Genomic DNA, 27089 nt, shown 5'->3' with positions numbered 1-27089 from the left:
ACTTTTGCGCAAACCAATCAAAATACGCTTATTGTGATTTTTTTTTTAACAAGCATATGTAGCTGAAAACAAATTGGCCAAAAATGTTAAAAAATTTAGATTTTTACTTTTTTTGGGGGGGGGGGAATTTCATATAAAAAATGTGAAAAATATTGTTATTTTTGCAAAATTGTCGCTCTTTTTTTGTTTATAGCGCATGATCAAAAAATCGCACAGGTGATCAAATACCACCAAAAGAAAGCTCTGTTTGTGGGAAAAAAAGGACGTCAAATTCGTTTAGGTACAGCGTCGTACGACCGCGCAATTGTCCATTTAAGTCACGCAGTGCCGAATCGCAAAATAGGCCCTGGTCAGGAAGGGGGTAAAATCTTCCGGGGCTAAAGTGGTTAATAATTTTATTTTGATCTTTTCAACCACTTCTGAGCCTTCAATAGAGATCACTGCGACTTAGCATCTCAGTAAACTCTGATGATCCTGCCTAAGTTCATACCATTGGGCGTGTGTACCTACAGTCCATTCATAGAGAACACATTATGAACAAGTTGTATTTCATTCATTAGATTCTGAAGGTCATTGATAGTAATGATATTGCACTGCCTTCTGCAGTAGATTGATCCTCATTTATACATGTTATGTTCTGTTTTCTTTCTGCAGTCCTATCCAAGTATCGAATTATAAAGTATATTTGGGCATGTACCAGCTGGGTGTGATCAGCAATCATACAATTGTTGCCAATGTAAGTAATATCATTGCCAATACTAATTTTATAAGTGATGGAGATCCTGGGGACATCGCTCTGGTGCAGCTGGCCACACCTGTCACCTATACTCAGTACATCATGCCAATCTGTCTGCCATCTTCCACCACCACCTTCCCCTGTGGTACGGAGTGCTGGGTGACCGGCTGGGGTACAAGAACTTATGGAGGTGAGTCCATGAAATGATAAACAAAAAGTGATTTCACTCATTATCCATACTAAGAAATCAGACCTGTCACTTACACCCAATAATATGTCATGGTAAATATGGATTGGTAATTCTGCCTGGGTTCAATTCATACGGGGTTTGTTGAATTCTCTTCGAAATCCATGAAACCGGAACTTAGAAGTAAAAGTCTATGGGGAAGAGGGAAGGAGGGAAATTGGGGAGAAGGTCTTTTTAACCACTTGCCGATTGCTGTGTATATTCTGCGGCAGTGTGGCTCTATTGCGTGAAAACACGTACCTGTATGTTGTTTCATTCAATAGCCACTAGATGGTGCAATTGCGCCGCCGGAGCCACAATCGCGTCGTGATTGGCTAGCAGGGATGGCAACTGAGGAATATATTTCGATTTAGAGTTGTGCTTTAAAAGGGTATTAAACCACAGATAAAGAAAAAAAAATAAATCCCCTGCAAGGCATTGTCATAATGTGCTAGTATGCTTCACATACTAGCACATTATGAGAGACTTACCTTAAAGGGGTTGTACAGTCAGAAAGTTTTTTATCTTAATGCACTCTTAGCATTAAGATAAAAAAAAACGTATGTGTGCAGCAGACCCCCTAAGCCCCCCATAATGCTTACCTGAACCCCCTCTCTATCCAGCAATGTCCATGACTGTCTCAGCCATCAGGGACTCCCCTCCTCATTGGCTAAGACACAGCAGCGGCGCTATTGGCTCCCACTGCTGTCAATCAAATGCAGTTAGCCAATGAGGATAGAGAGGGGGCGGGGCCAAACTGCAGCGCTGTGTCTGAATGGATATACAGGGCTGGTACTTGGCTCCCATGCCCCCATAGCAAGCTGTTTGCTGTGGGGGCACTCATAGTTACATAGTAGTTGAGGTTGAATAAAGACAATAGTCCATCCAGTTCAACCTGTGTAGGTGTGTGTGTCAGTGATGTATTAATTTCCCATACCCCTGCATGTTGTGATCTATGAAATGGGCGCCCAAGAGTCTTTTAAAAGTAGCCATACCTACCGCAGCTACCACCAATTGTGGAAGAGAGTTCCACAATCTTACCACCCTTACCGTGAAAAACCCCTTACGTAGCTTAAGGTTAAAGCTACTCTCCTCTATTCTCATCGTGTGGCCACGTGTCCTCTTACACTCCTTGAGACAAAATATTTTTTTTTCTATGCTGAGATCACCATTGAGGTATTTGTAAATTGCTATCATGTCCCCTCTCAGGCGTCTCCTCTCCAGGGAGAATAAATTAGGCGCTTGTTATCGCTCTTCGTAATTTAGGTCCTCCAATCCCCTAATTAGTTTAGTTGCCCTTCTTTGGACTCTCTCCAGTTCCAACACATCCCTTCTGAGGATTGGTGACCAGAACTGGACAGAATACTCCAGATGTGGCCGGACTACTCAAAGGTAGGGAGGGGCCAGGAGAGCTGAAGAGGGACCCGAAAGAGGAGGATCAAGGCCGCCATTTACACCACGGGCTCTGAAGGTTTGGCATGGTATGCCCGACCATCAGAGCGCATACGCCAGTGACGTCACCGGCTGCATGCACTCAGGGCCATCTTTAACCACTTTAGCCCCAGCCCTATTTTGGACACTTTTTGTTTTCCTAGAAAACTACTTAGAACCCCCAAACATTATATATATTTTTTTAGCAAAGACTCAGGAGAATAAAATGGCGATCATTGCAATATTTTTTGTCACGCGGTATTTGCGCAGCGGTCTTTAAAATGCCATTTTTTTGGAAACATTTTGAAAAATCACATTTCACTGCATTTAAAAAATACTAAACAGTAAAGTTAGTCCCTTTTTTTTTGTATATTGTGAAAGATGATGTCACGCCGAGTAAATAGATACCCAAAATGTTACGGTTTAAAATTGCGCTCACCCGTGGGATGGCGACAAACTACGGTCAATAGAGATCTCAATCGGCGACGCTTTAAATTTTTTTAACAGTTACCAATTTAGAGTTAGAGTGTAGCTCTTTTTTTTTTTTAATAATTGCTCACGCTCTGGCGATCGCGGCGATACCTCACATGTGTGGTTTGAACAGCGATTTCATTCGCAGCTCGACTTCCGTATACGTTTTTTTTCATTTGCGAGCTAACGGTGACGGGGGCGGCTAAAATGTATTTATTTTTTTTCCTATTTATTTATTTTTATTTTTTTTAACTTTATTACAGCTTTTTTTAAAGAAAAAAAAATCTCATCACTTTTATTGCTGTCACAAGCACTGTAAACATCCCTTGTGACACCAATATGTAGTGACAGGTACTCTTTATGGAGGGATCGAGGGTCTAAAAGACCCCAAACCCCTCCACTGCACTTCCATGTATGCAAAACGCTGATAACGGCATTTTTGCATACAGACGTTTTTTTAAATTTGCCGCCTTTTGCAGCAGAGTAACCCGGAAGTGACGTCATGGACACCGCCTTCGGGTTACGTCATCGGAGACCCGATCAAAGCTGCTTCCGGCTTAGATCGGGACTCCATCCACCCGGTGGACGTGCCGGCTGGATGCTCGGGTCTCCCGGTGGGACGGGAGGCCTGTTCAAAGTCACGGAAGGCGGCGGGAGGGGGGGACGTCCCCTCCCGCTCACCCGGTTAACGATCGAGCGGCTCCCGAGCCACATCGGTCATTACTGACGGAAAGCCGACCGTCAGCTGTAAACCACGGTACCGGATGGAGCTAGAGGCATTGTAGTGTATTAACACAGACAAGCTGTACAGGTTGCTTCTTTATTCACTGCACATCAGCATGCAACTAACTTCAGCCACACCCAGCTCCCAGACATATACATAATTGTAACATTTTGCAGACAGCAACTTAACCCATTGCTTACCATACTACATTCCCTCCTCTCTTTGAATAAAACATAACATGCACAACGTATTAATAAGATTAACAAAATGCATGGATGAACAACTAAAAATTTAACCTATAAACTCCTGACTATACACATAGTCCTTAAGGTAGGCCGGTGGATTTGTTGCTCGTTTTTCTCTTGGCCATTCCGATGTGGATGGTTGTGGATTGAAGTCTGGATCACTGGCAGTATCATCACTACTCTTTGCCTGTTCGCCATCTTCCGATACTTGACCTTCTGACTCAATAAATTTCTTCACAAATGAGGAATTACGCACTTTTGTGTGTCCATCTAAATCCTCTAAAACCACTTGAATACCTCTTTTCTCCTTTACAACATAAGGCTCAGGTTCAAAGGACGGAGCCAGTTTGTTAAACCGATCACTTTGAAGCAACACCTTATCACCCTGTTGAAGGCCACTAGGTTGACAATGGCGGCGGTGGTTTGCATACTGTTCAGCCCGGATCTTCCTTTCCTCATCAATATGCCGAAAAGGTTTCTGACTTGTAGGAGGACCCCCAATGTCTGGCAATTTTGTCCTGAATTTGCGACCACAAAGAAGTTCCGCAGGACTAACGCCAGTGACAGTATGCGGAGTTGTGCGATAAGCCAAAAGAAAACGCCACAGTTCCTTTTTCCAGTCTCTTCTCTCTAAATGAGCAATCAGCAAAGCTTTCAGCAAGGTTCGATTCTGGCGTTCCACTTCCCCGTTAGCCTGTGGCCAGTATGGAGTTGTACGATGATGTTCAATAGCATTTGATTTCAGATAATCCTGAAATTCCTGAGAAGTAAATTGGGCACCATTATCACTCACAATCCGTTTAGGCAACCCATGAGATGCAAAAATGCTCTCCAACCCCTCAATTACAGTTGATGATGTAGCTTTAGTGAGAACTACCACCTCTTGCCACCTTGAATAATAGTCCACAACAACTAAAAGATGGTGTCCAGATGGAATGTCGCACAGATCAATGGCTAAATCTTCCCATGGTCCCTCAGGTAGAACAGTGTGAGTTACTGGTTCTGGTTTTCTTATCTCTGGTAGTACTTCTACACACAGCTGCAAAATGACCTGTCTTTCCACAAGCATAGCACATTTTATTCTGTACCACAGTGCAGTCCTGACTTGTGTGTCCCGCCCTGCCACATTTATTGCAGGTGATATGTAAAGTCCTCTTTGGAAAACTCTCTTTCCTACTCCAGATATTCCTATTATTATAGGTAGGTTTGGAGACTGTATTGACAGATGCAGTGTTCTTGGTTTCAATATGCAGAGCCTGGAGCTCAGACAGTTCAATGGCTCTTGCAATCTCCTGCAGACTAGTAAGTGTGAGACTAGGTTCTCTCAATAATCTCCTCCTGAGGTGCACAGATGTGCATTTCTCTATGACCTGATCTCTGATTATCTCCTCAGTTACAGTCCCAAAATCACAAGACTTTGCCAGATATTTCAGCCTAGTCACATAACTGTCTGTGGTTTCTCCCAGTTCTTGCACAGCCTGTCTAAACTTATATCTTTCATAGGGAATATTTTTCTTTGGCTCAAAGTACTCACTCTATTCATGGCTGTCTCATAGTCTGAATCTTCCCCTGTTGCTCCCAGGGTTTCAAAAATGTCCCGAACTTGAGGTCCAGCTAGATGCAGCAGCATGGCTCTCTTCTGAGCAGGTGCAGTCACTCCTGTGGCTATAACATAGAGCTGAAATCCCTTCTTCCACTTGTCCCAGCGCTGTGAGAGACTAGTGTGGTCTCCAGACACATCAAACGGTCCTATAGCCGGTAAATCCAGAAAGCTAGCCATCCTCGTCGCCAAAATGTAGTGTATTAACACAGACAGGCTGTACAGGTTGCTTCTTTATTCACTGCACATCAGCATGCAACTAACTTCAGCCACACCCAGCTCCCAGACATATACATAATTGTAACATTTTGCAGACAGCAACTTAACCCGTTGCTTACCATACTACAGGCATCATCCAGGTATAACCCCGCAAAGTCTGCCGATGTAGATCTACGTCACTTTGAGGTAAGTGGTTAATATCAATTGGACCCCGGGCAAGCATTTTCTTGGGCTCTCCCAAATCCACTTATCAACTAGTTGTAGGCAGTGTGGGATCAAGGGGCAGCTACTTTGGGCCCCACAACAATGACTGGGCTGGGGGCAGCTGCCCCTTTTGCCCCAGCTCTACATGCACTCTGAATATCTCCTGAACACTGCAAGTTTAGGAGATATTCACAGTGCCTACAGGTAAACCTTATTACCGTACTACATTTACTACAACTTCAAAGGTTTATGATCCATCTACAATGTATGTATAGCTTTGCTAAGAATTACCTTGTTGCGAATGACCATTTTCTTTTCTCATCACCAGGAAGCCTAATTCAAGGAGGGGTCCTCCAGGAGGTCATGGTTCCCCTAATAGACCGCAATACATGTCAAGTAATGTATAACAATGGGGGAGCTACTGAAAAAATCCAGTATGATCAGATTTGTGCCGGCTACAAGGATGGGGGAAAGGACTCCTGCCAGGTGGGTAAAACCAAGAGCATTCTAACATGGCTCCCCTTTAGGTCTGGATCTCTTCGCAGGAAGCAGAAGAAATGCATGGCGTCAGCTCTTTCCTAGATCTGACCAAAAATCAATTTTTTACTTGGATTAGTTTGGAAAGATTGAGATGCTTGGTCACATTTTTATATTGCTGTCTTTGTCCCCTTAGGGGAAATTTCTCCTCACTTCCTGCCCTTGTATTGAATTTCATACAAACTGTATTGTCTTCCCTTTTTTAAATGCTGAACAAACCATCACAGAAAGAGATAGTAGCTCACTAAAATAATATATTAGTCGTGTAAGGAAAGGTGACAACCTCTCACAGTGTCATCATTGTTGTCAGTTACTTTATCCCCTTTTACAATATTTCTAGTCCTGGTGTCACTTGGCTAGGAAGTGAGGGGGAATCGGCCACTTTGGGTACAGACAACCATAACATCTTGAAGGAAAAATAGAAGCACCACATTGAAAAGTTCAAAAAGTGTTTATTTTATTGAAATATTACAATGAAATCCACAAGACAATCCAACAACCCATTCTGGGAGATCAAGAATATATTCATTTACAGAGACCATTATATTCTGTATATATTGTGGGAGACTGGATTCCAACCGGAGAGCTCACAGAGAGGCAATCTAATAACAAAATGTGTATAAGGGCTTCCTGCCCATATTTTTATAAAAAAAAAATATGATCTCCATGTATAAATACATAAGGGGGATATGATCACCATGTATAAATTCATAAGGGGGATATGATCACCATGTATAAATACATAAGGGGGGATATGATCACCATGTATAAATACATAAGGGGGGATATGATCACCATGTATAAATACATAAGGGGGGGATATGATCACCATGTATAAATACATAAGGGGGGGATAAAATCACCATGTATAATACATAAGGGGGGATATGATCACCATGTATAAATACATAAGGGGGATATGATCACCATGTATAAATACATAAGGGGGGGATATGATCTCCATGTATAAATACATAAGGGGGATATGATCTCCATCTATAAATACATAAGGGGGGATATGATCTCCATGTATAAATACATAAGGGGGGGATATGACCTCCATATATAAATACATAAGGGGGGATATGATCACCATGTATAAATACATAAGGGGGGATATGATCTCTATGTATAAATACATAAGGGGGGATATGATCACCATGCATAAATACATAAGGGGGATATGATCACCATGTATAAATACATAAGGGGGATATGATCTCCATGTATAAATACATAAGGGGGGGTATGATCACCATGTATAAATACATAAGGGGGGATATGATCACCATGTATAAATACATAAGGGGGATATGATCACCATGTATAAATACATAAGGGGGGATATGATCTCCATGTATAAATACATAAGGGGGATATGATCTCCATGTATAAATACATAAGGGGGGGTATGATCACCATGTATAAATACATAAGGGGAATATGATCTCCATGTATAAATACATAAGGGGGGGGGTATGATCACCATGTATAAATACATAAGGGGGGATATGATCTCCATGTATAAATACATAAGGGGGGATATGATCACCATGTATAAATACATTAGGGGGGATATGATCTCCATGTATAAATACGTAAGGGGGATATGATCTCCATGTATAAATACATAAGGGGGGATATGATCTCCATTAGGGATGATCGAACTTTTGAAAAGTTTGGTTCGACCAGAGCAATGTAGTGCCAGAGCAATACACAGTGCCTTTAATGCAGGGTCATTGGTGTCAGTTATAGGAACCACCGTACAATGTCACCACCACCAGCTCTGGCACTACATAAACAAAGACTTTTGAAGGACTCTGTTCTTGCTTAGTTGGATGTTTTGGATTATTTATGCAATTTATGCACTTTATTTATTTGCACTTTATGAAAGGAGGGTAACACCATTCCTGCGCTACTGTAATTCTAAGAAAGATAATCTTTTTTTTTTGTGATTCATTTTAATTTATGTATAGTTGTCACTAAGGCTTTATCAGAGTCAGGTCACCCTAAACTCTGGTCACCCTGACATGGCAGAGTGAGGTCACCCTGGCATGGCAGAGCCAGGTGACCCTAAACTCCAGTCACCCTGACATGGCAGAGTGAGGTCACCCTGGCATGGCAGAGCCAGGTCACCCTAAACTCCGGTCACCCTGACATGGCAGAGTGGGGTCACCCTGGCATGGCAGAGCCAGGTCACCCTAAACTCCAGTCACCCTGACATGGCAGAGTGGGGTCACCCTGGCATGGCAGAGTCAGATCACCCTAAACTCCGGTCACCCTGACATGGCAGAGTGGGGTCACCCTGGCATGGCAGAGTCAGGTCACCCTAAACTCCGGTCACCCTGACATGACAGAGTGGGGTCACCCTGGCATGGCAGAGTCAGGTCACCCTAAACTCCAGTCACCCTGACATGACAGAGTGGGGTCACCCTGGCATGGCAGAGTGGGGTCACCCTGGCATGGCAGAGTCAGGTCACCCTAAACTCCGGTCACCCTGACATGACAGAGTGGGGTCACCCTGGTGAGCTACTGATCACTATTCGTGACTCTTTAAAAAACCCTGATCAACCTCCAATTGGTTACAAAAAGAAGTGATGAACCAGGTTTTTTTTCTCCGTGTGAAACAAGGAAAGATCCCGTGGACTACTCTTGGCTCTATGGTACGCTTGTTTTAAGGAGTTCTGGCTATAGCTCCTTCTTACAAATGGATTCCAGAATTTGGATATCACACTTATTATAAAATACTTTTGAGTCTGAGCAGTTACTGTCCCACATTGACCAAATTTCGCTGGTGTGCACTTTTTAACCACTTTACCACCGGAGGATTTTCCTGCTAAAAGACCAGGGGGTTTTTAGCGATTTTTTACTGCGTGACTTTAACGGACAATTGCGCGGTCATGCGACGCTGTACCTAAACGAATTTCATGTCCTTTTTTTCCCACAAACAGAGCTTTCTTTTGGTGGTATTTGATCACCTGTGCGATTTTTTGATCACGCGCTATAAACAAAAAAAGAGCGTAATTTTTGCAAAAACAACAATATTTTTCACTTTTTTTTATATGAAATTCCCCCCCAAAAAAATGTAAAAATCAAAATTTTTTAACATTTTCGGCCAATTTGTTTTACGCTACCTATGTTTGGTAAAAAAAATTGCAAAAAGCATATTTTGATTGGTTTGCGCAAAAGTTATCGCGTTTACTAACAAAGGGAAAGATTTTTGTCATTTTTGGTGTTTTTTTTTTAACGAGTAATGGCGGCGATCTGCGATTTTTTTTGCTGTACTGCGACATTGCGGCGGACAGATCGGACCCCTGACTGATATTTTTGACACTTTTGGGGGTACCAGTGACATTACTGCAGTAATCAGTGCTATATATATGCACTGTTACTGCAAAAATGACACTGGCAGGGAAGGGGTTAACAGTATTGGACAGGGAGGGGTTAAGTGTGTCCTAGGGGCGTGATTCTAACTGTGCAGGGACAGGTCTACTAGTGTAAAAACAAAGATCAACAGTTCTACATAGTAGAACTGTCTGATCTTCACTTTTACACAGGGAGAACTGACAGGCGGCTTGTTTACATAAGCCGCTCTGTCTTTCTCCCGCTGTACCGGCGATCGTAGTGTGACCGGCGGACATCGGGTCCGCTAGTCACACTCCCGCACTCCTCCGTGAACGAGCCGAGGCGGGCGCGCGCCTCAGCGGGCGCGCGCCCGCCCGCTATTGGCTCTAGAAGGAGTGACAGGCGAGCGACGTAGACCTACGTCACTCTGCCTGGCCGGGGCCGACTGCCGCAGTAAATATACTGTGCGCAGTCGGCAACCGGTTAAATGTAATTGCTTCCTGTCAACTTTCAATACAACTTAGTAGTAATCTTATTTTCTGCATCCCTATAAATGCACATATCTAAAAATAATACAGTATTCACATCTGAGGGTAACATCAAAAATACATTGAAAGGATTTCTGTTAAAGGTTAGACGAAACTCTTGAAGCAGATCCCTCGGGCATTTCCACAATAGTAAATTATTATTGATGTGCCTTCACCATGATTCAGCGACACATCGTCTGAAGAAAAAAGCCAATGCTCCCAGCCCCCCAGGTACATGTTTGTGTACGATGAGGAATACATAGACCCCCATCGCCACGCCGTGCACCTGGAGGTAGTAAGAGCCATTGAAAATAAAGATACGATGAATTCAAATAAACTCAAGGAGACCCCCAAAAAAGTTATTGTATTCACATTTTTCTGTTCCACGTTCCCTCCAAAACATACCCAAAGTTGCTAACCCATTTTGATGTGGAATGTTAGAATACAAAGTCTCCACACCGATCAATGGTTGAATGGTCTCAGATGAAATGTAAACTCCATCCAAAACAGGGAGTAATTGCAGATCTTTCAGATACGAAGGTAATCCTTTCACATGGGGTCTAAGGAATTCATCAATCACAAAACTAGCCTGTTGAGTGAGACAATTTATTCTAGAAATGATTCAATTGGTTTAAGGGAAAGGACGTGGGGGTGAATCAGCTGTATTCTTGTGCACTTTTGGTAGTGCATAAAAGGTTTGTGTCATGGGTTCTTTCAATTTCAAAAATTCTCTGATCTGTGGAAATAGTCCCCTGTACATATGCTTGCTCAATAAATGTTACAAAATCCACATTTGATTTCTAAAGGATATGCCTATCTACCTTCCTATACCAGGCACTGTTGCTCAGAATCTTAACATATTGTGATCTTTTTACTAATACCATATTATCCCCCATGTCTGAGGGTTTTATTACAATATCTTCATTTTCCTGAAATCTTAATAACTGATATCGCTGGGATGATAGATATGTGTTATTCTATGGTGAGATATCCCTTCAATTTCCTGTGTGACCAATTTAACCACTCACCACCCGCCCACCATCGAAAGATGGCGGAGCGGAGCAGTGCGGCTCTCGTTCTGGGATGACGTCATATAACGGCGCCCCAGAACAGCTGCTCTCATGCGCCCCCAGGCGACACAGCACTACCCCTTTCTCGGACACAGCACTACCCCTATCTGGGTAAAGAGCCAATGACGTGGCTCTTTACCCATGTGATCGGCTGTGTCCAATCACAGCCGATCACATGTAAATGAGGAAGTTCCATTTGTCGGCGCTCTTCCTCTCACACTATCAGAGTGTGAGGTGAGGTGAGGAGAGCCGATCAATGGCTCCTCCTCAAGGGTAAACGTAGGAGAAGTGATCAGGCAGTGACCTGATCAAACTAAAGTAAAAAGTGCCCCAAAATCAGTGCCCACAGTGCCGCCAAATCAGTGCCCACCAGTGCCATCAAATTAGTGTCCCCCCCAGTGCCACCAATCAGTGCCCATCAGTGATTCTAATCAGTGTCCATTAGTGATGTCAGTCAGTGCACTGACTGGCATCACTAATGGGCACTGATTGGGGTCATTGATGGACACCAATTGGGGGCACTGATTGGTGGCACTGATGTGTACTGATTGGTACCCAGTGCCATCAGTCAGTGCCCATCAGTGCCACCAGTCAGTGCCCATCAGTGCCACCAGTCAGTGCCATTCAGTGCTGCCAGTTAGTGCCCATTAGTGTTGCCCACCAGTGCCGTCTATAAGTGCCCATCAGTGCCACCTATAAGTGCCCAGTGCCAACTATCAGTGCCTATCAGTGCCAACTATTAGTGCCCATCAGTGCCGCATATTAGTGCCATCAATCAGTACCCATCAGTGCGGCCTGACCTCTCCTGACACCCCAAAGGGGAACTTACTGTGTCTTGGGCAGGACGGGCTAGATCTGATGGGATAGCCCAAAAAAACCTGCGAGCATTTGGGACAGAGGCAGGTCGTAACCCACTTGGTAAAGTGCTAAAATCAGAAATAACCGAAATGCGTCTGCTAATTAAGGATGATCGAACTTTTGAAAAGTTCGGTTCAACCAGAACACCCGAATTTTCCAAAAGTTCGGTTCGGATTTCAGAACCCCATTGAAATCAATGGGACCCGAACTTCGGTAATCAGAAAACACCATTTTGAAGCCCTAAAACCCAATAAATGCCCCTAAAAAGTGCCTAGGGTTCTGGGTCATGCCCCATTAACTATTAATCACACAAAAAAAGTTCTTAAAAATTGTCATTTTTGATAAAAAAGCCAATTATTGAAAAAATTAAAAAAAAAAAAAAAAGAGAGATTTTTTGGATTTAGTATCTGGGGGGTCTAAAAGGTGTGCATGTGAAGTTTCAGCTCTGTAGCATGTCCAGAACCATGAAAAAAAAAAAAAGATAATTTTTCAGTAGAACAGGGATGTGGGTCGGGACCCTCCTTTAACTTTAACACCTATATGATCTTTTTTTTCTGGTTCTGGACATGCTACAGAGCTGAAACTTCACATGTACACCTTTTAGACCCCCCAGACACAAAATCACACAAAAAAAAGTTCTTAAAAATTGTCATTTTTGATAAAAAAAAAGGCAATTATTGAAAAATTTAAAAAAAAAAAAAAAAAAAAAGAGATTTTTTGATTTTTACTTTGGATTTCAGATCTGGGGGGCTGGGGGGGGGGTCTAAAAAGTGTGAAGTTTCAGCTCTGTAGCATGTCCAGAACCAGAAAAAAAAAAAGATTGTTTGTATTAGAAAACTTTCTGACAGGGGGTTGGCTTCGCTGCTGTAACACCTTACCGGTTTAATAGAAGGCATTTTTTTGGGTTCTTTGCAGTCAGGAAAAACATCTGAACTTGTGTATAGTGGTACTGTGCACAAGTTCTGATGTTTTGCCTGCCTCCAAAAACCCCCAAAAAAATGCCAGCAAAAACACACCTGGGCATTTTTTTTTTGGGGTTCTTTTGAGGCAGGCAAAACATCTGAACTTGTGTATACAGGTATATATACACACATACATATATTTATATACACACCTAGACATATATAGGTGTGATAGTAGCAGAAATATATTACTGTAAATGATTTCATTAGCCACTCCAATCACATTCCTAGCATTCTCCTGCCCCCTCAATTGGCTTTTGCTAATGGTTCTGGTCCAATCACGGGCTTTTAAAGCCCATTTCCTGAAGCATTGCATTTTGGGCGGTTCTGGTTGCAGAATTCCGAACTTTTTGGGCAAAAAGTTCTAAATTCGGCCGAACCTCGAACACCCAATGTTCGGGCCGAACCGATGGTGGACCCGAACCGTTCGATCATCCCTACTGCTAATTATGAACTATAACATTAAACAATTCAATCGGAAACATAAGTTCGATCAGGTAGGACTATGCCACAACCCCTAAGAATGTAGGTTATTTCCTGAGCTAATGGTGTGAGGATCCTACCGGATTAACTAGGGAAGAAAAGAAAAGCCCTAGACCTGGTTGAGGGTCTCTGGTTAACATAATCAGCATGGTGAAATAGTCTTTGAACTTGGTACTAGTTAACTACATATAAGAATAGGAGAAGGAAAGAAAAAAAAAAAAAGAGGGTTGAGAGAGAAAGGGAGGGGGGATGGCAGAAAGTAAGTCGGGTCTGCGGACTGGATCCACCATTCCACGGTAAAGCATATATAAAGTGTTAGATGAGGCTCTAAATTAAATGTATTCATTATTTTTTACAAGTGTGTGTGACCTTACCACATGGTACTGTAGCAACTGCCCACATCAGCAGAGGGCAGTGGGTTTCCTTGTGGTGCAGGAAAATGCCTGCTCTTGCATGCGTTCCTGCACCACAAGCGGTGTGAACAAGCCCCAAAGGTTATTTTAGGTAGGGGAAGGGGACAGACCTGGAATTGTGAATGCCGTTGGACTAGCAGCAAATTCAACTAGGAATCTTATAATATTGCTAGATCTGAGCTGTAGGTGATAGGAAATGGAACACATTAACCACTTAAGAACAGAAGATTTTGCTGCTTAATGACCAGGCCCTATTTTTCAATTCGGCACTGTGTTATTTTAAAAGACAATTGCGCGGTCATGCAATGTTGTAACCAAATAAAATTGATGTCCTTTTTTCCCCACTAATAGAGCTTTCTTTTGGTGGTATTTGATCATGGGTGCGATTTTTATTGTTTGCGCTATAAACAAAAAAAGAGCGACAATTTTGAAAAAAATATATATATTTTTCACATTCTGCTATATAATATTCCCAAAAAAAATTTTAAAAATCTAAATTTTTTCACATTTTAGGCCAATTTGTTTTCTGCTACATATTTTTGGTAAAAAAAAAAGTTATAGTGTCTTCTAACTACGGGAAAGATTTATGTCATTTTTATTGTTTTTTTTTTCATGGAGGCGATCTGCGATTTGTTGCGGGACTGCGACATTGTAGCGACAGATCAGACCCCTAACTGACATTTTTTACACTTTTGGGGGTACCATTGACATTACTAGAGTAATCAGTGCTAATAATATGCACTGTTACTGTAATAATGACACTGGCGGGGAAGGGGTTGACTTCTGAGATCACCATAGAGACCTGTGATCCTATATAGAAGGTGCTCTGTGATCACTCCAGAGAGAAGAATGGTCAGCTGAGTTTACAACAGCCGACCGTCCTTCTCTCTCAGCGGGGAGCAATCACGAGTGTCAGACGTCAATCAGAGCCACATGCCCGCTGCATCGGCTTCCCCGCTGAGGATCGGAGTGCTCGCCCCCTAGCTGCCACCAGGCGACCAACGTACCGATACGTGGTTTTGCCTGTAGGAGCCACTCTGCCGACGCATATATGTAGTAAGCGGTCGGCAAGTGATTAACATTGGGTGTTCTATGTGTAGATGTTGCTGAATTCTGTAAAACTATTAAATACCGTATATACTACCTGCCATTATGCAGGGCTGCGGGCACACTACAAGGGATGCAGTGCTGCGGGCATGGTCCACCTGTACCATGCCCACAGCACTGTATCTCCTGTAGTATGCCCACAACCCCGGATCCTCTTGTACCATGCCAGTACCCTGCATTCTCCTGTACCATGCCAGTACCCTGCATTCTCCTGTACCATGCCAGTACCCTGCATTCTCCTGCACCATGCCAGTACCCTGCATCAGTGGCGGAGCTAGACTTTTAAAACAGGGGTGGCAAAGGGGTGGCAAGGTATTATTTTGGGGGGTCAATATACAAAGTGTTATTTAGTGTCAGATTTGTCCACCGCAATGTCCCTCTAATAATCGCTGATTGCTGCCATTACTAGTAAAAACAATTAAAAAATAAAAAGTTCCATAGTTTGTAGATGTAATAACTTTTTTGCAAACCAATCAAAATACCCTTAGGATTTTTTACAAAAAATATGTGGCAGAATACATATTAGCCTAAATTTATGAAAAAATTTGATTTTTTTCATTGGGAATGTTTTATAGCAGAAAGTAAAAAGGATTTGTTGCTAATTTTATGTTTATAGCGCAAAATATAAAAACTGCAGAGGTGATCAAATATCACCAAAAGAAAGCTCTGTATGTGGGAAAAAAATACATCAGTTGTATTTGGGTACAGCATCGCACGACCTCACAATTGTCAGTTAAAGCAATGCAGTGCCGTATCGCAGAAAATGGTCTGGTCATTAAGGGGGAGCTGAAGTAGTTAAAGGGTCAGTTTTTTCAGATAATTTTGCCCATTTAAGACTTTTTTCTGAGCGGTCAGGGGATGGTAAAAACAGGCAACTCAAAGTCTAGATCACAACTGGAACCCCTCTACATGTTATTAGCCCCATACAAATCTGCCACTCTGCTAAAAATAATAAAAAAATTGCGTGACTTTGAGGTCGCAAAAGTGAGAAAGGGGCCTTCAGTAATTAAGGTATAGTGTGCCCCCTTTCAATGCAGAGAGACCAGCGTGCCCCCTTTTTAATGCACAGTGACCAGCGTACATGCCCCCTTCAATGCAGTGACCAGCGTACATGCCCCCTTCAATGCAGTGACCAGCATACCATTCCCCCAATGCAGAGATCAGCGTACATGCCCCCTTCAATGCAGAGATCAGCGTACATGCCCCCTTCAATGCAGTGACCAGTATACCATGCCCCCAATGCAGTGACCAGCATACCATGCCCCCAATGCAGTGACCAGCATACCATGCCCCCAATGCAGTGACCAGCATACCATGCCCCCAATGCAGTGACCAGCATACCATGCCCCCAATGCAGAGATCAGCGTACGTGCCCCCAATGCAGTGACCAGCATACATCCCCCCAATGCAGTGACCAGCATACCATTCCCCCAATGCAGTGACCAGCATACCATTCCCCCAATGCAGTGACCAGCATACCATTCCCCCAATGCAGAGATCAGCGTACATGCCCTCTTCAATGCAGAGATCAGCGTACATGCCCCCTTCAATGCAGTGACCAGCATACCATCCCCCCAATGCAGTGACCAGCATACCATCCCCCCAATGCAGTGACCAGCATACCATGCCCCCAATGCAGTGACCAGCATACCATGCCCCCAATGCAGTGACCAGCATACCATGCCCCCAATGCAGTGACCAGCATACCATGCCCCCAATGCAGAGATCAGCGTACGTGCCCCCAATGCAGTGACCAGCATACATCCCCCCAATGCAGTGACCAGCACACCATTCCCCCAATGCAGTGACCAGCATACCATTCCCCCAATGCAGTGACCAGCATACCATGCCCCCAATGCAGAGATAAGCGTACGTGCCCCCAATGCAGTGACCAGCATACCATTCCCCCAATGCAGTGACCAGCATACCATTCCCCCAATGCAGAGATAAGCGTACGTGCCCCCAATGCAGTGATCAGCATACCATTCCCCCAATGCAGAGATCAGCGTACGTGCCCCCAATGCAGTGACCAGCATACATCCCCCCAATGCAGTGACCAGCATACCATTCCCCCAATGCAGTGACCAGCATACCATTCCCCCAATGCAGTGACCAGCATACCATTCCCCCAATGCAGAGATAAGCGTACGTGCCCCCAATGCAGTGATCAGCATACATGCCCCCAATGCAGAGATCAGTGTGTGTGCCCCCTTACCTACCTGGAGCAGCAGCAGCGGCGGGCAGCTTTTTCTCAGTCTCAGTGACCGGCGGCGCGTCTCCACGAGTCCTTCCAGCAGCAGCGACGGCAGGCGGCTTCTTCTGAGTCCTGGTGACCGGCGGCGCTTCTCCACGAGTCCTTCCGCCTCCTCCTCGGCTAATGGCAAGGGGTTTGCCTTGCGGCCAATCAAGAAGCGCGTATCGGACGCGCTTCCTGATTGGCCAGGATCGGTGTGACAATAGCGAATTTTCATTCGCTATTGTCACGCAATGGGTGGGCTCGGGACGCACTGCTCTGCACCCCGGGTCCACCCTTTGCATCGCCCTATTTGAGCCTCTGGCTCTAATCAGGTGATGCAAAAAAAAAGAAAAAATCCCATTGAACTCCATGCGTCCAGCGCCTCTGCATGCAGATTAGGAGGCCGGACGCATGGATGGGGGGGCGGCGCCCCTGCGCCCTCTGTACACCGGCCGCCACTGTGGATGGATTCCAAGGATGCCCCTCCTATCCATTCACACAGGGAGACTTGCTCAAGCACTCACCTTCTTCCTCCCCCCCCCCTCGGGCACTCACCTTCTTCCTCCCCCCCCTCGGGCACTCACCTTCTTCCCCCCCCCCCTCGGGCACTCACCTTCTTCCTCCCCCCCCTCGGGCACTCACCTTCTTCCCCCCCCCCCTCGGGCACTCACCTTCTTCCTCCCCCCCCCCTCGGGCACTCACCTTCTTCCTCCCCCCCCCCCCCTTGGGCACTCACCTTCTTCCTCCCCCCCTCTCGGGCACTCACCTAATTCCTCCCCCCCCCCCTCGGGCACTCACCTAATTCCTCCCCCCCCTCGGGCACTCACCTTCTCCCCCCCCCCCTCAGGCACTCACCTAATTCCTCCCCTTCCCTCGGGCACTCACCTAATTCTACCCCCCCCCTCGGGCACTCACCTTCTTCCTCCCCCCCTCAGGCACTCACCTTCTTCCTCCCCCCCCCTCGGGCACTCACCTTCTTCCTCCCCCCCTCAGGCACTCACCTTCTTCCTCCCCCCCACCTCGGGCACTCACCTTCTTCCTCCCCCCCTCAGGCACTCACCTTCTTCCTCCCCCCCCCCCTCTCGGGTCCACCCTTTGCATCGCCCTATTTGAGCCTCTGGCTCTAATCAGGTGATGCAAAAAAAAAGAAAAAATCCCATTGAACTCCATGCGTCCAGCGCCTCTGCATGCAGATTAGGAGGCCGGACGCATGGATGGGGGGGCGGCGCCCCTGCGCCCTCTGTACACCGGCCGCCACTGTGGATGGATTCCAAGGATGCCCCTCCTATCCATTCACACAGGGAGACTTGCTCAAGCACTCACCTTCTTCCTCCCCCCCCCCTCGGGCACTCACCTTCTTCCTCCCCCCCCTCGGGCACTCACCTTCTTCCCCCCCCCCTCGGGCACTCACCTTCTTCCTCCCCCCCCCTCGGGCACTCACCTTCTTCCTCCCCCCCCCCTCGGGCACTCACCTTCTTCCCCCCCCCTCGGGCACTCACCTTCTTCCTCCCCCCTCCCTCGGGCACTCACCTTCTTCCTCCCCCCCCCCTTGGGCACTCACCTTCTTCCTCCCCCCCCTCAGGCACTCACCTTCTTCCTCCCCCCCCCTCGGGCACTCACCTAATTCCTCCCCCCCCCCTCGGGCACTCACCTAATTCCTCCCCCCCCCTCGGGCACTCACCTTCTCCCCCCCCCTCAGGCACTCACCTAATTCCTCCCCTTCCCTCGGGCACTCACCTAATTCTACCCCCCCCTCGGGCACTCACCTTCTTCCTCCCCCCCTCAGGCACTCACCTTCTTCCTCCCCCCCCCCTCGGGCACTCACCTTCTTCCTCCCCCCCTCAGGCACTCACCTTCTTCCTCCCCCCCACCTCGGGCACTCACCTTCTTCCTCCCCCCCTCAGGCACTCACCTTCTTCCTCCCCCCCCCCTCTCGGGCACTTGCATTCCTCTTCCCCCCCCCTCGGGCACTCGCATTCCTCTTCCCCCCCCCTCCGGCACTCGCATTCCTCTTCCCCCCCTTCGGGCACTCGCATTCCTCTTCCCCCCCCCCTCGGGCACTCACATTCCTCTTCCTCCACCCCCCTCGGGCAGTCGGGCACTCACATTCTTGGGGTGGAGGCGGAGCCAATGCTAGCCTAGGCGGCAAGGAGAGGAATTTCCTCCTCCTGTCATGTGACAGCAGAAGAGGTTCTCGGAGCGGAGGAGGATTTCAAATTCCTCTCCTTGCCGCCTAGGCTAGCATTGGCTCCGCCTCCACCCCCTCCGTCTTCTTCTGGCTGCAGCGCTGCTCAGCTGAGAGCCGAAGGAAGGAGCCGGAGCAAGCAATGGCATATTTGACACTCGGGGGCTACGATCCACAGGAGACCCAGGGCAGGGCTTTTTGGGGGCACACTGACACTCGGGGCTGAATTAGCAGCCCCGTTCAGCCCCCCCTGCCGACGCCACTGCTCCCTCATGACATGATCACGGAGAGTTGGGAGGACACAAAGTAAGACACAGGACGATTGTCCGGTCTTCCTGTCTAACTGCTCTCCTTCCGCCTCCCTCCTCCCCCCGCAGCTCCCGGCCATACGGCACGGCGATCCCCTGTGTGATTCTTCCGCTGCCATGCACCCACCCAGGATTGGGGTGGCAACAGGGGTGGCAATGACTTCTTCTGGGGTGTCAATTGCCACCCCAGCTAACCCTCTGGCTCCGCCACTGCCCTGCATTCTCCTGTACCATGCCAGTACCCTGCATTCTCCTGTACCATGCCAGTACCCTGCATTCTCCTGCACCATGCCAGTACCCTGCATTCTCCTGCACCATGCCCGCCGCCCTGCATTCTCACCCTAGGCTTATACTCGAGTCAATGATTTTTCCCATCTTTTTGTGGTAAAAGTAGGGGCCTCGGCTTATACTCGAGTATATAAGGTAAGTTTTTACATTTTAGAATGGGGTACCTGGAGACTGTCCATGAATTTAAAGGGTGCCTTGACTGAAAAAAGGATTAGAAACACAGGTCTTGGATTTGGGTACAGCCCTCATGTCATTGCTCAAAACAGAACTCTGTGTATTATTGAGCAAATGTATAGTATCACCCAGGGGCGTAACTACAGGGGTTGCAATTGCAACCGGACCCCATGCTCCAGGGGGCCTGTGCGACTCCCCTGTACACCTGCATAGGAGGGGCGGCGGGGGCAGCATGTAGAGAAATCACTGTCCTCCTTTTTCTTCCTGTAGCTTTAGAAGGAAAATGGAGGAGATTGGTTCCTCTGTATGCTGCCCCCGCCACTCCTCCTATCCAGTTCACTTGTGTTCTACTGTCTCTGGGCCCCTGTGTGCTCCCCCGCCCCCCCCCCCCTCCCACTGTGCTCCCTCCCCTCTCCTTCCGGCTGCTGCAGGGGATGTGTCACAATAGAGAACCAGGAAGGGATCAGTAAATATGTAATTTACCAGCTCCTTCCCTCTTCTGAATGGACAGAGTCATAGTCAGTGACTTTGTAAAAAAAAAAATAATATTATAAAAAAATAATACAATTAAAATACCAAAAAATAAAAACTACTGACACCAGTGTGTGAACTTTCAGGATTTCAAAGGTCACACTTGCAACCGGGCCCTGGCATTCCACCACTGTGGGGAGGCCTTAGGTTGGCAGGAAGGGGGCCCACTGCAGAACTTGTGAAAGGTCCGCTGCGGGACCGTAATAAAGGGCCCCAGAATGAGAGTAAAGAGCCCCAGGATCAGTGGGAAGAGCCCCATTCTTGAAGGGAAGGGCCCCGGCCAGGGGTCCCTTCATGGTTTCCTGCACCGGGGCCCTGAAGGTTCTAGTTAAGCTTCTGGTATCACCCACTGATAAACCACCACCTGTTACATGTAAACACATAAAATGATCCAATACAACATCACAGGAGGCTAGAGCTAATCTCTTCTCCTTAGGAGACTGTATAGAAGTCTTCAAATTGCCACCACCGTGAGCCTGTGCATGCTTGTGATCCTTCTTCTGTTTAGTAGAGTAAGATTCAAGTTGTGTGCCTATGTCTTTGAATAAAACGAGTGTCTAAGGAGGAAACAGATGAACCCAGAGATTAATCCAGGGGCGTAACTACAGGGGTTGCAGGGGTTGCAATCGCAACCGGGCCCCATGCTCCAGGGGGCCTGTGTGGCTCCCCTGTACACCTGGATAGGAGGGGTGGCGGGGGCAGCATGAAGAATAATCACTGTCCTCCTTTTTCCTCCTGTAGCTTCAGGAGGAAAATGGAGGAGATTGGTTCCTCTGTATGCTGCCCCCGCCACTCCTCCTATCCAGTTCACTTGTTTTTCTGCTGTCTATGGGCCGTGTGTGCTCCCCTGCCCTCCCACTGTGATGCCCCCCCTCCACTGTGCTCCCTCTCCTTCCGGCTGCTGCAGCGGATGTGTTCCAGGACCGCAAAGGTCACACTTGCAACTGGGCCCTGGCATTTCACCACCGTGAGGAGGGCCTTAAGATGGCAGGAAGGGTGCCCACTGCAGAACTTGTGTAACAAAGGGCCCCACAATGGGAGTAAAGGGCTCCAGGATCAGTGGGAAGAGCCCCAGGCTTGAAGGGAAGGGGCCCTTCATGGTTTCTTGCACCTGGGCCCTGAAGGTTCTAGTTTTGCCTCCGGATTAATCCGATGCATTTCCATCCTCTCTCATATTGCTTTTATCAATCGCAGATCTAATAGCTGATGCTGATGGTTGCTGATGTTTGTTACTGTCTTCCAGGGCGACTCAGGCGGAGCTCTAGTGTGCAAGGTCAGGGGAGTCTGGTACCAGGTTGGAATCGTAAGCTGGGGAAATGGCTGTGCTGATAAGTATTTCCCTGGGGTGTACACCCTGGTTATGGACTACCAAAACTGGATCAGCAGATATCTGAACGCAACCTTCAGTAATGTCTTAAACATCCCCACACCGATACGGAAATGTGACGGAGACTTCAAAAGCAGTGGAGGAAGCATCCATCTCTTACACTTCCACTGGACCATCTTGGTTATAGCTGCTCTTCTGTCCTTTTACCTTTAACCAGTTACTGTCCACCGACATAATCAGTAGACTGTGATAAAGGGTTTAATGGACCAGAGAGAGGACATCCACTTTCCTACTAGAGTAAGAGAAATAAACTCATCTTAAAAGTAGTAGTTGGTGTTCTTTTTTTAGCAGTTTTTGATCTGTATATATATAACATGGATTGTTTTATTCTTGGAACCTGGCTGATGGTTGGATACTAATTATAATACATTGTAGCAATTTCACAATACAAAATGGGAATAGCCAAAAAAAGTTACAATGTGTTTGTTTGACTACAATAGTAGATATAGTGTCGGTTCACACTAGGGCGACACGACTTTGGGCGAGTCATACCGTCGCCCGTGCACCGCGACTTCGGCGTGGCTTGCAACGACTTCACATAATGGAAGTCAATTCAAGTCGCTCCGATGTCGCCTCGAAGTAGTGCAGGAACCTTCTTCTAAGTCGGAGCGACTTGAGTCGCTCCTATTAGAACGGTTGCAATTGCACAGCACAGTCCGCTACTTGTCAGGCGACCAAGTCGCCTAACAAGTCGGAACAGTGTGAACCGACACATAAGTACCTTGGTGATTAACACTTTAGTGGTATAGCTCTTTTCTTTTCCCTTAGAGCAGGGGTGTCAAACTGAACTTCATCACTGGGCCACATCAGCATTGGGGTTGCCCTCAAAGGGTCAGCTGTGTCTGTAAGACTGGAGTTCCAAAGCACCCCACCCACTTTTACAGCAGATGTCAAGAGCCCCCCATCATCAGAAGTCAAGAGTCCTCCACCCTCCCTTACATCACAGTGCACCCCCCTTAACTTGTTCTGCTGCTGGGAAGAAACTGGGGGCAAAGCTGGAGAGCAGAAAGTGCAGGGCTGGAAGAGGATCGGAGGAGGGCTGGAATTTAGTTGTCAGAGTTTGCTGAATGCTGAGACCAGGGGAAGAGGAGACAAGGGGGTGCTGTGGCTGCAAAGAGAGGCGCAGGATCTGGTGGAGGAGCTCAGTCCTCCTCTCTGCTGCTGACTGCTGAGACAAGGTGGAGGTAGAGATGAGGAAGTGCTGCAGCTGGAGGAGAGGTGCAAGGGCCATATGAAATTGTCTGGTGGGCCGCATTTGGCCAGCGGGCCTTGTGTTTGGCACATGTGCCTTAGAGTGACAAGCCCTTTAACCACTTTCTCTCCAGTGCAATTGGTTATTGTACACACGTTAAAATCTGCATTATATGCAGGGGAGGACTGGGCCAGGGGGCAGGGGGGCAATTGCCGTCTGGACCGCTCTAATGCTCCATAAAAAGGCTGCACTGCTTCTGTCACAGACATGCCTAAAGGATTCCTTGTGAAGAAAAGTAAGAAGTCCCTGCTGCTGACATATTGAGTGCGGATTGAAGACAAGGACAAAGTGCAGGCCTCCCCCCCAGCATGGATGGTGTAAACTGTGTCTGAGCAGAGGCTGGTTTCATGCCCCACTGGAGCCCCAACCAAGGTGTCCCAGCTCCCTCCAACCGATCCCTGCTGGCCAGGTCCAGAACCCGGTTTCAGCTTGTGAGTAGAGAGTGCCTGGAGCAAAGCTTCAGCCTGAAATGGGGGTCAGGAGGAGGCTGGGGAGAGTGGGGGTGGGATCGATTTGCTGCACCATGGGCCTCTGGTTTGTACTTGCCCCCTGGGCAGAAAGTTGCCAGTCAGCCCCTGATTATATGCCAGATAGTGTTGAGTGAACACGGACTGTATTATTTGTGTTCGTACCGAATAATTGGATTTTTGTTACCCGAACACGGACACGGACACTTTACTGTATATTCGGGTAAAAGTCCGTGTTCGGTCGTTTTATTTCCGGGTTTTGCATGCTTTGGCGCGCTTTTCATGGCGGGCTTTCAACAGCCAATCAACAAGCGTTTAACTGGTGTGCCTAAGCCATCCCAGCCATGCCTGCAAATGTATCAGTAGCTGTGATTGGCCGTCTGAAGCATGTGACCAAGTCTTTATAAGTTCGAGGCAGCGCCGCAGCGGCGTCATTCTGCTGCTTAGATCAGGGAGAGAGCACACATCAATGTGCTGGCTGCTGATTAGGGACAGACAGGCAGGAAAAAACCATTTGTGTCTGGATAGAATTGAGGGACAGGTCGGAGTGTTTTAGGCAGGGCGAGTTGTAGGCATTTTAGGGAGAGGCTGCTGCTGATTTTTAGGGAAATTGTGTTCTACAAACTACAATCGATATTGCTGTGTGGGGTGGGGTCTGCACTTAGTCCTGATCTACAATCTCTTATTAATCCTGTTAGGGATAGAGTCTGCTGAATTTTAGGGAAAGTGCGTTCTACAAACTACAATCGATATTGCTGTGTGGGGTGGGGTCTGCACTTAGTCCCGATCTACGATCTCTTATCAATCCTGTTAGGGATAGAGTTTGCTGATTTTTAGGGAAAGTGTGTTCTACAAACTACAATCGATATTGCTGTGTGGTGTGGGATAGGAGATAGGCAGGTGTCAGTGATCCACATCCATTTTGCTGTGTGTGGGCTGCATTGAACACAATCTTTTTGGGGTGCAGTGAACACAATCTTTTTGTGGTGCAGTGAACACAATCTTTGTGGGGTGCAGTGAACAAAATCCTTTCGGGGTGCAGTGAACACAATCTTTGTGGGGTGCAGTGAACACGATCTTTTTGGGGTGCAGTGAACACAATCCTTTGGGGTGCAGTGAACACAATCTTTGTGGGGTGCAGTGAACAAAATCCTTTTGGGGTGCAGTGAACACAATCTTTGTGGGGTGCAGTGAACACAATCTTTGTGGGGTGCAGTGAACAAAATCCTTTTGGGGTGCAGTGAACACAATCTTTGTGGGGTGCAGTGAACACAATCTTTGTGGGGTACAGTGAACACAATCTTTGTGGGGTGCAGTGAACAAAATCCTTTTGGGGTGCAGTGAACATAATCTTTGTGGGGTGCAGTGAACACAATCCTTTTGGGGTGCAGTGAACACAATCTTTGTGGGGAGCAGTGAACACAATCTTTGTGGGGTGCAGTGAACACAATCTTTTTGGGGTGCAGTGAACACAATCTTTGTGGGGTGCAGTGAACAAAATCCTTTTGGGGTGCAGTGAACACAATCTTTGTGGGGTACAGTGAACACAATATTTGTGGGGTGCAGTGAACACAATCTTTGTGGGGTACAGTGAACACAATCTTTATGGGGTGCAGTGAACAAAATCCTTTTGGGGTGCAGTGAACACAATCTTTGTGGGGTACAGTGAACACAATCTTTGTGGGGTGCAGTGAACACAATCGTTTTGGGGTGCAGTGAACACAATCTTTGTGGGGTACAGTGAACACAATCTTTGTGGGGTGCAGTGAACAAAATCCTTTTGGGGTGCAGTGAACACAATCTTTGCGCGGTGCAGTGAACACGATCTTTGTGGGGTGCAGTGAACACAATCTTTTTGGGGTGCAGTGAACAAAAACCTTTTGGGGTGCAGTGAACACAATCTTTGTGGGGTACAGTGAACACAATCTCATACTTCTGAAGATTTGAGGGTGCTGCCTGTTCCATACTCCTACTCCTCATCCATCCTTTTAGGGGTACAAACAATAGTAATTGGGGCCTAGTGTGGTTGTGTACGTGTGAGATACATACACTTTTTTTGATCATATTTCCTATTCCGCTATTCAATAAAAATCCTTTGGGGATCAATTAAATTGCGGGATAGTCTGTGTCAGTACGGGTGAGATCAACCTTTCCAAGTTTTTGGGGTTCATCTCATACTTCTGAAGATTTGAGGGTGCTGCCTGTTCCATACTCCTCCTACTCCTCATCCATCCTTTTAGGGGTACAAACAATAGTAATTGGGGCCTAGTGTGGTTGTGTACGTGTGAGATACATACACTTTTTTTGATCATATTTCCTATTCCGCTATTCAATAAAACCCTTTGGGGAACAATTAAATTGCGGGATAGTCTGTGTCGGTACGTGTGAGAGATCAACCTTTCCAAGTTTTTGAGGTTCATCTCATACTTCTGAAGATTTGAGGGTGCTGCCTGTTCCATACTCCTCCTACTCCTCATCCATCCTTTTAGGGGTACAAACAATAGTAATTGGGGCCTAGTGTGGTTGTGTACGTGTGAGATACATACACTTTTTTTGATCATATTTCCTATTCCGCTATTCAATAAAAAACCTTTGGGGATCAATTAAATTGCGGGATAGTCTGTGTCGGTACGTGTGAGATACACCTTTCCAATTTTTGAGGTGCATCTCATACTGCCGAGGTTTTGAGGGTGCTTCAGTCTGCCTCCTGCCTGCTCCTCCTACTCCTCTTCCTCATCCTGCCTTTAGGGTACAAAAAATTGTAATCGGCGGGGCCTAGTCTGTGTTTGTACGTGTGAGATACACCGTATTATAAAATTTTTCCTATTCCGCTATTCAATAGACACCCTTTTGAAGTGTAAAAAATTTAATTACGGCATAGTCTGTATCGGTACCTGTGAGATACACCTTTTAAATTTGTTTGGCGCATCTCCTTCCCCCGCCAAGGATTGCAGGGCGCTTCAGTTTGCCTCCTGTTCCCAACTCCTCCTACTCCTCTTCCTCATTCTCCCTTTAGGGTAGAAAAAAATTTAATTGGGCCTAGTCTGTGTTTGTACGTGTGAGATACACAGTTTTTTATCCTATTCCGCTATTCAATATACAC

General features: G+C 46.6%; 1 protein-coding gene across 1 annotated transcript in view; it reads left to right on the top strand.

Annotated features, from left to right (window-relative positions):
• The window catches only part of LOC309558473 (uncharacterized protein), a gene marked incomplete at both ends in the record, with an annotated part of 157986 nt that overhangs the window by 16538 nt on the left and 114359 nt on the right, over positions 1–27089 (top strand). The window contains 3 exons of the mRNA XM_082261544.1: positions 655–926; positions 6185–6342; positions 22124–22202. Coding sequence (XP_082117670.1) covers positions 655–926; positions 6185–6342; positions 22124–22202 — 509 coding nt within the window. The remainder of the gene's footprint in view (positions 1–654; positions 927–6184; positions 6343–22123; positions 22203–27089) is intronic.

This window comes from Pelophylax lessonae (assembly GCF_965119305.1).
Source record: "Pelophylax lessonae genome assembly, chromosome: 6".
Lineage (NCBI taxonomy): Eukaryota > Metazoa > Chordata > Amphibia > Anura > Ranidae > Pelophylax > Pelophylax lessonae.
The sequence above is the reverse complement of the archived record's forward strand: the minus strand, read 5'-3'. Positions and strand labels throughout refer to the sequence as shown.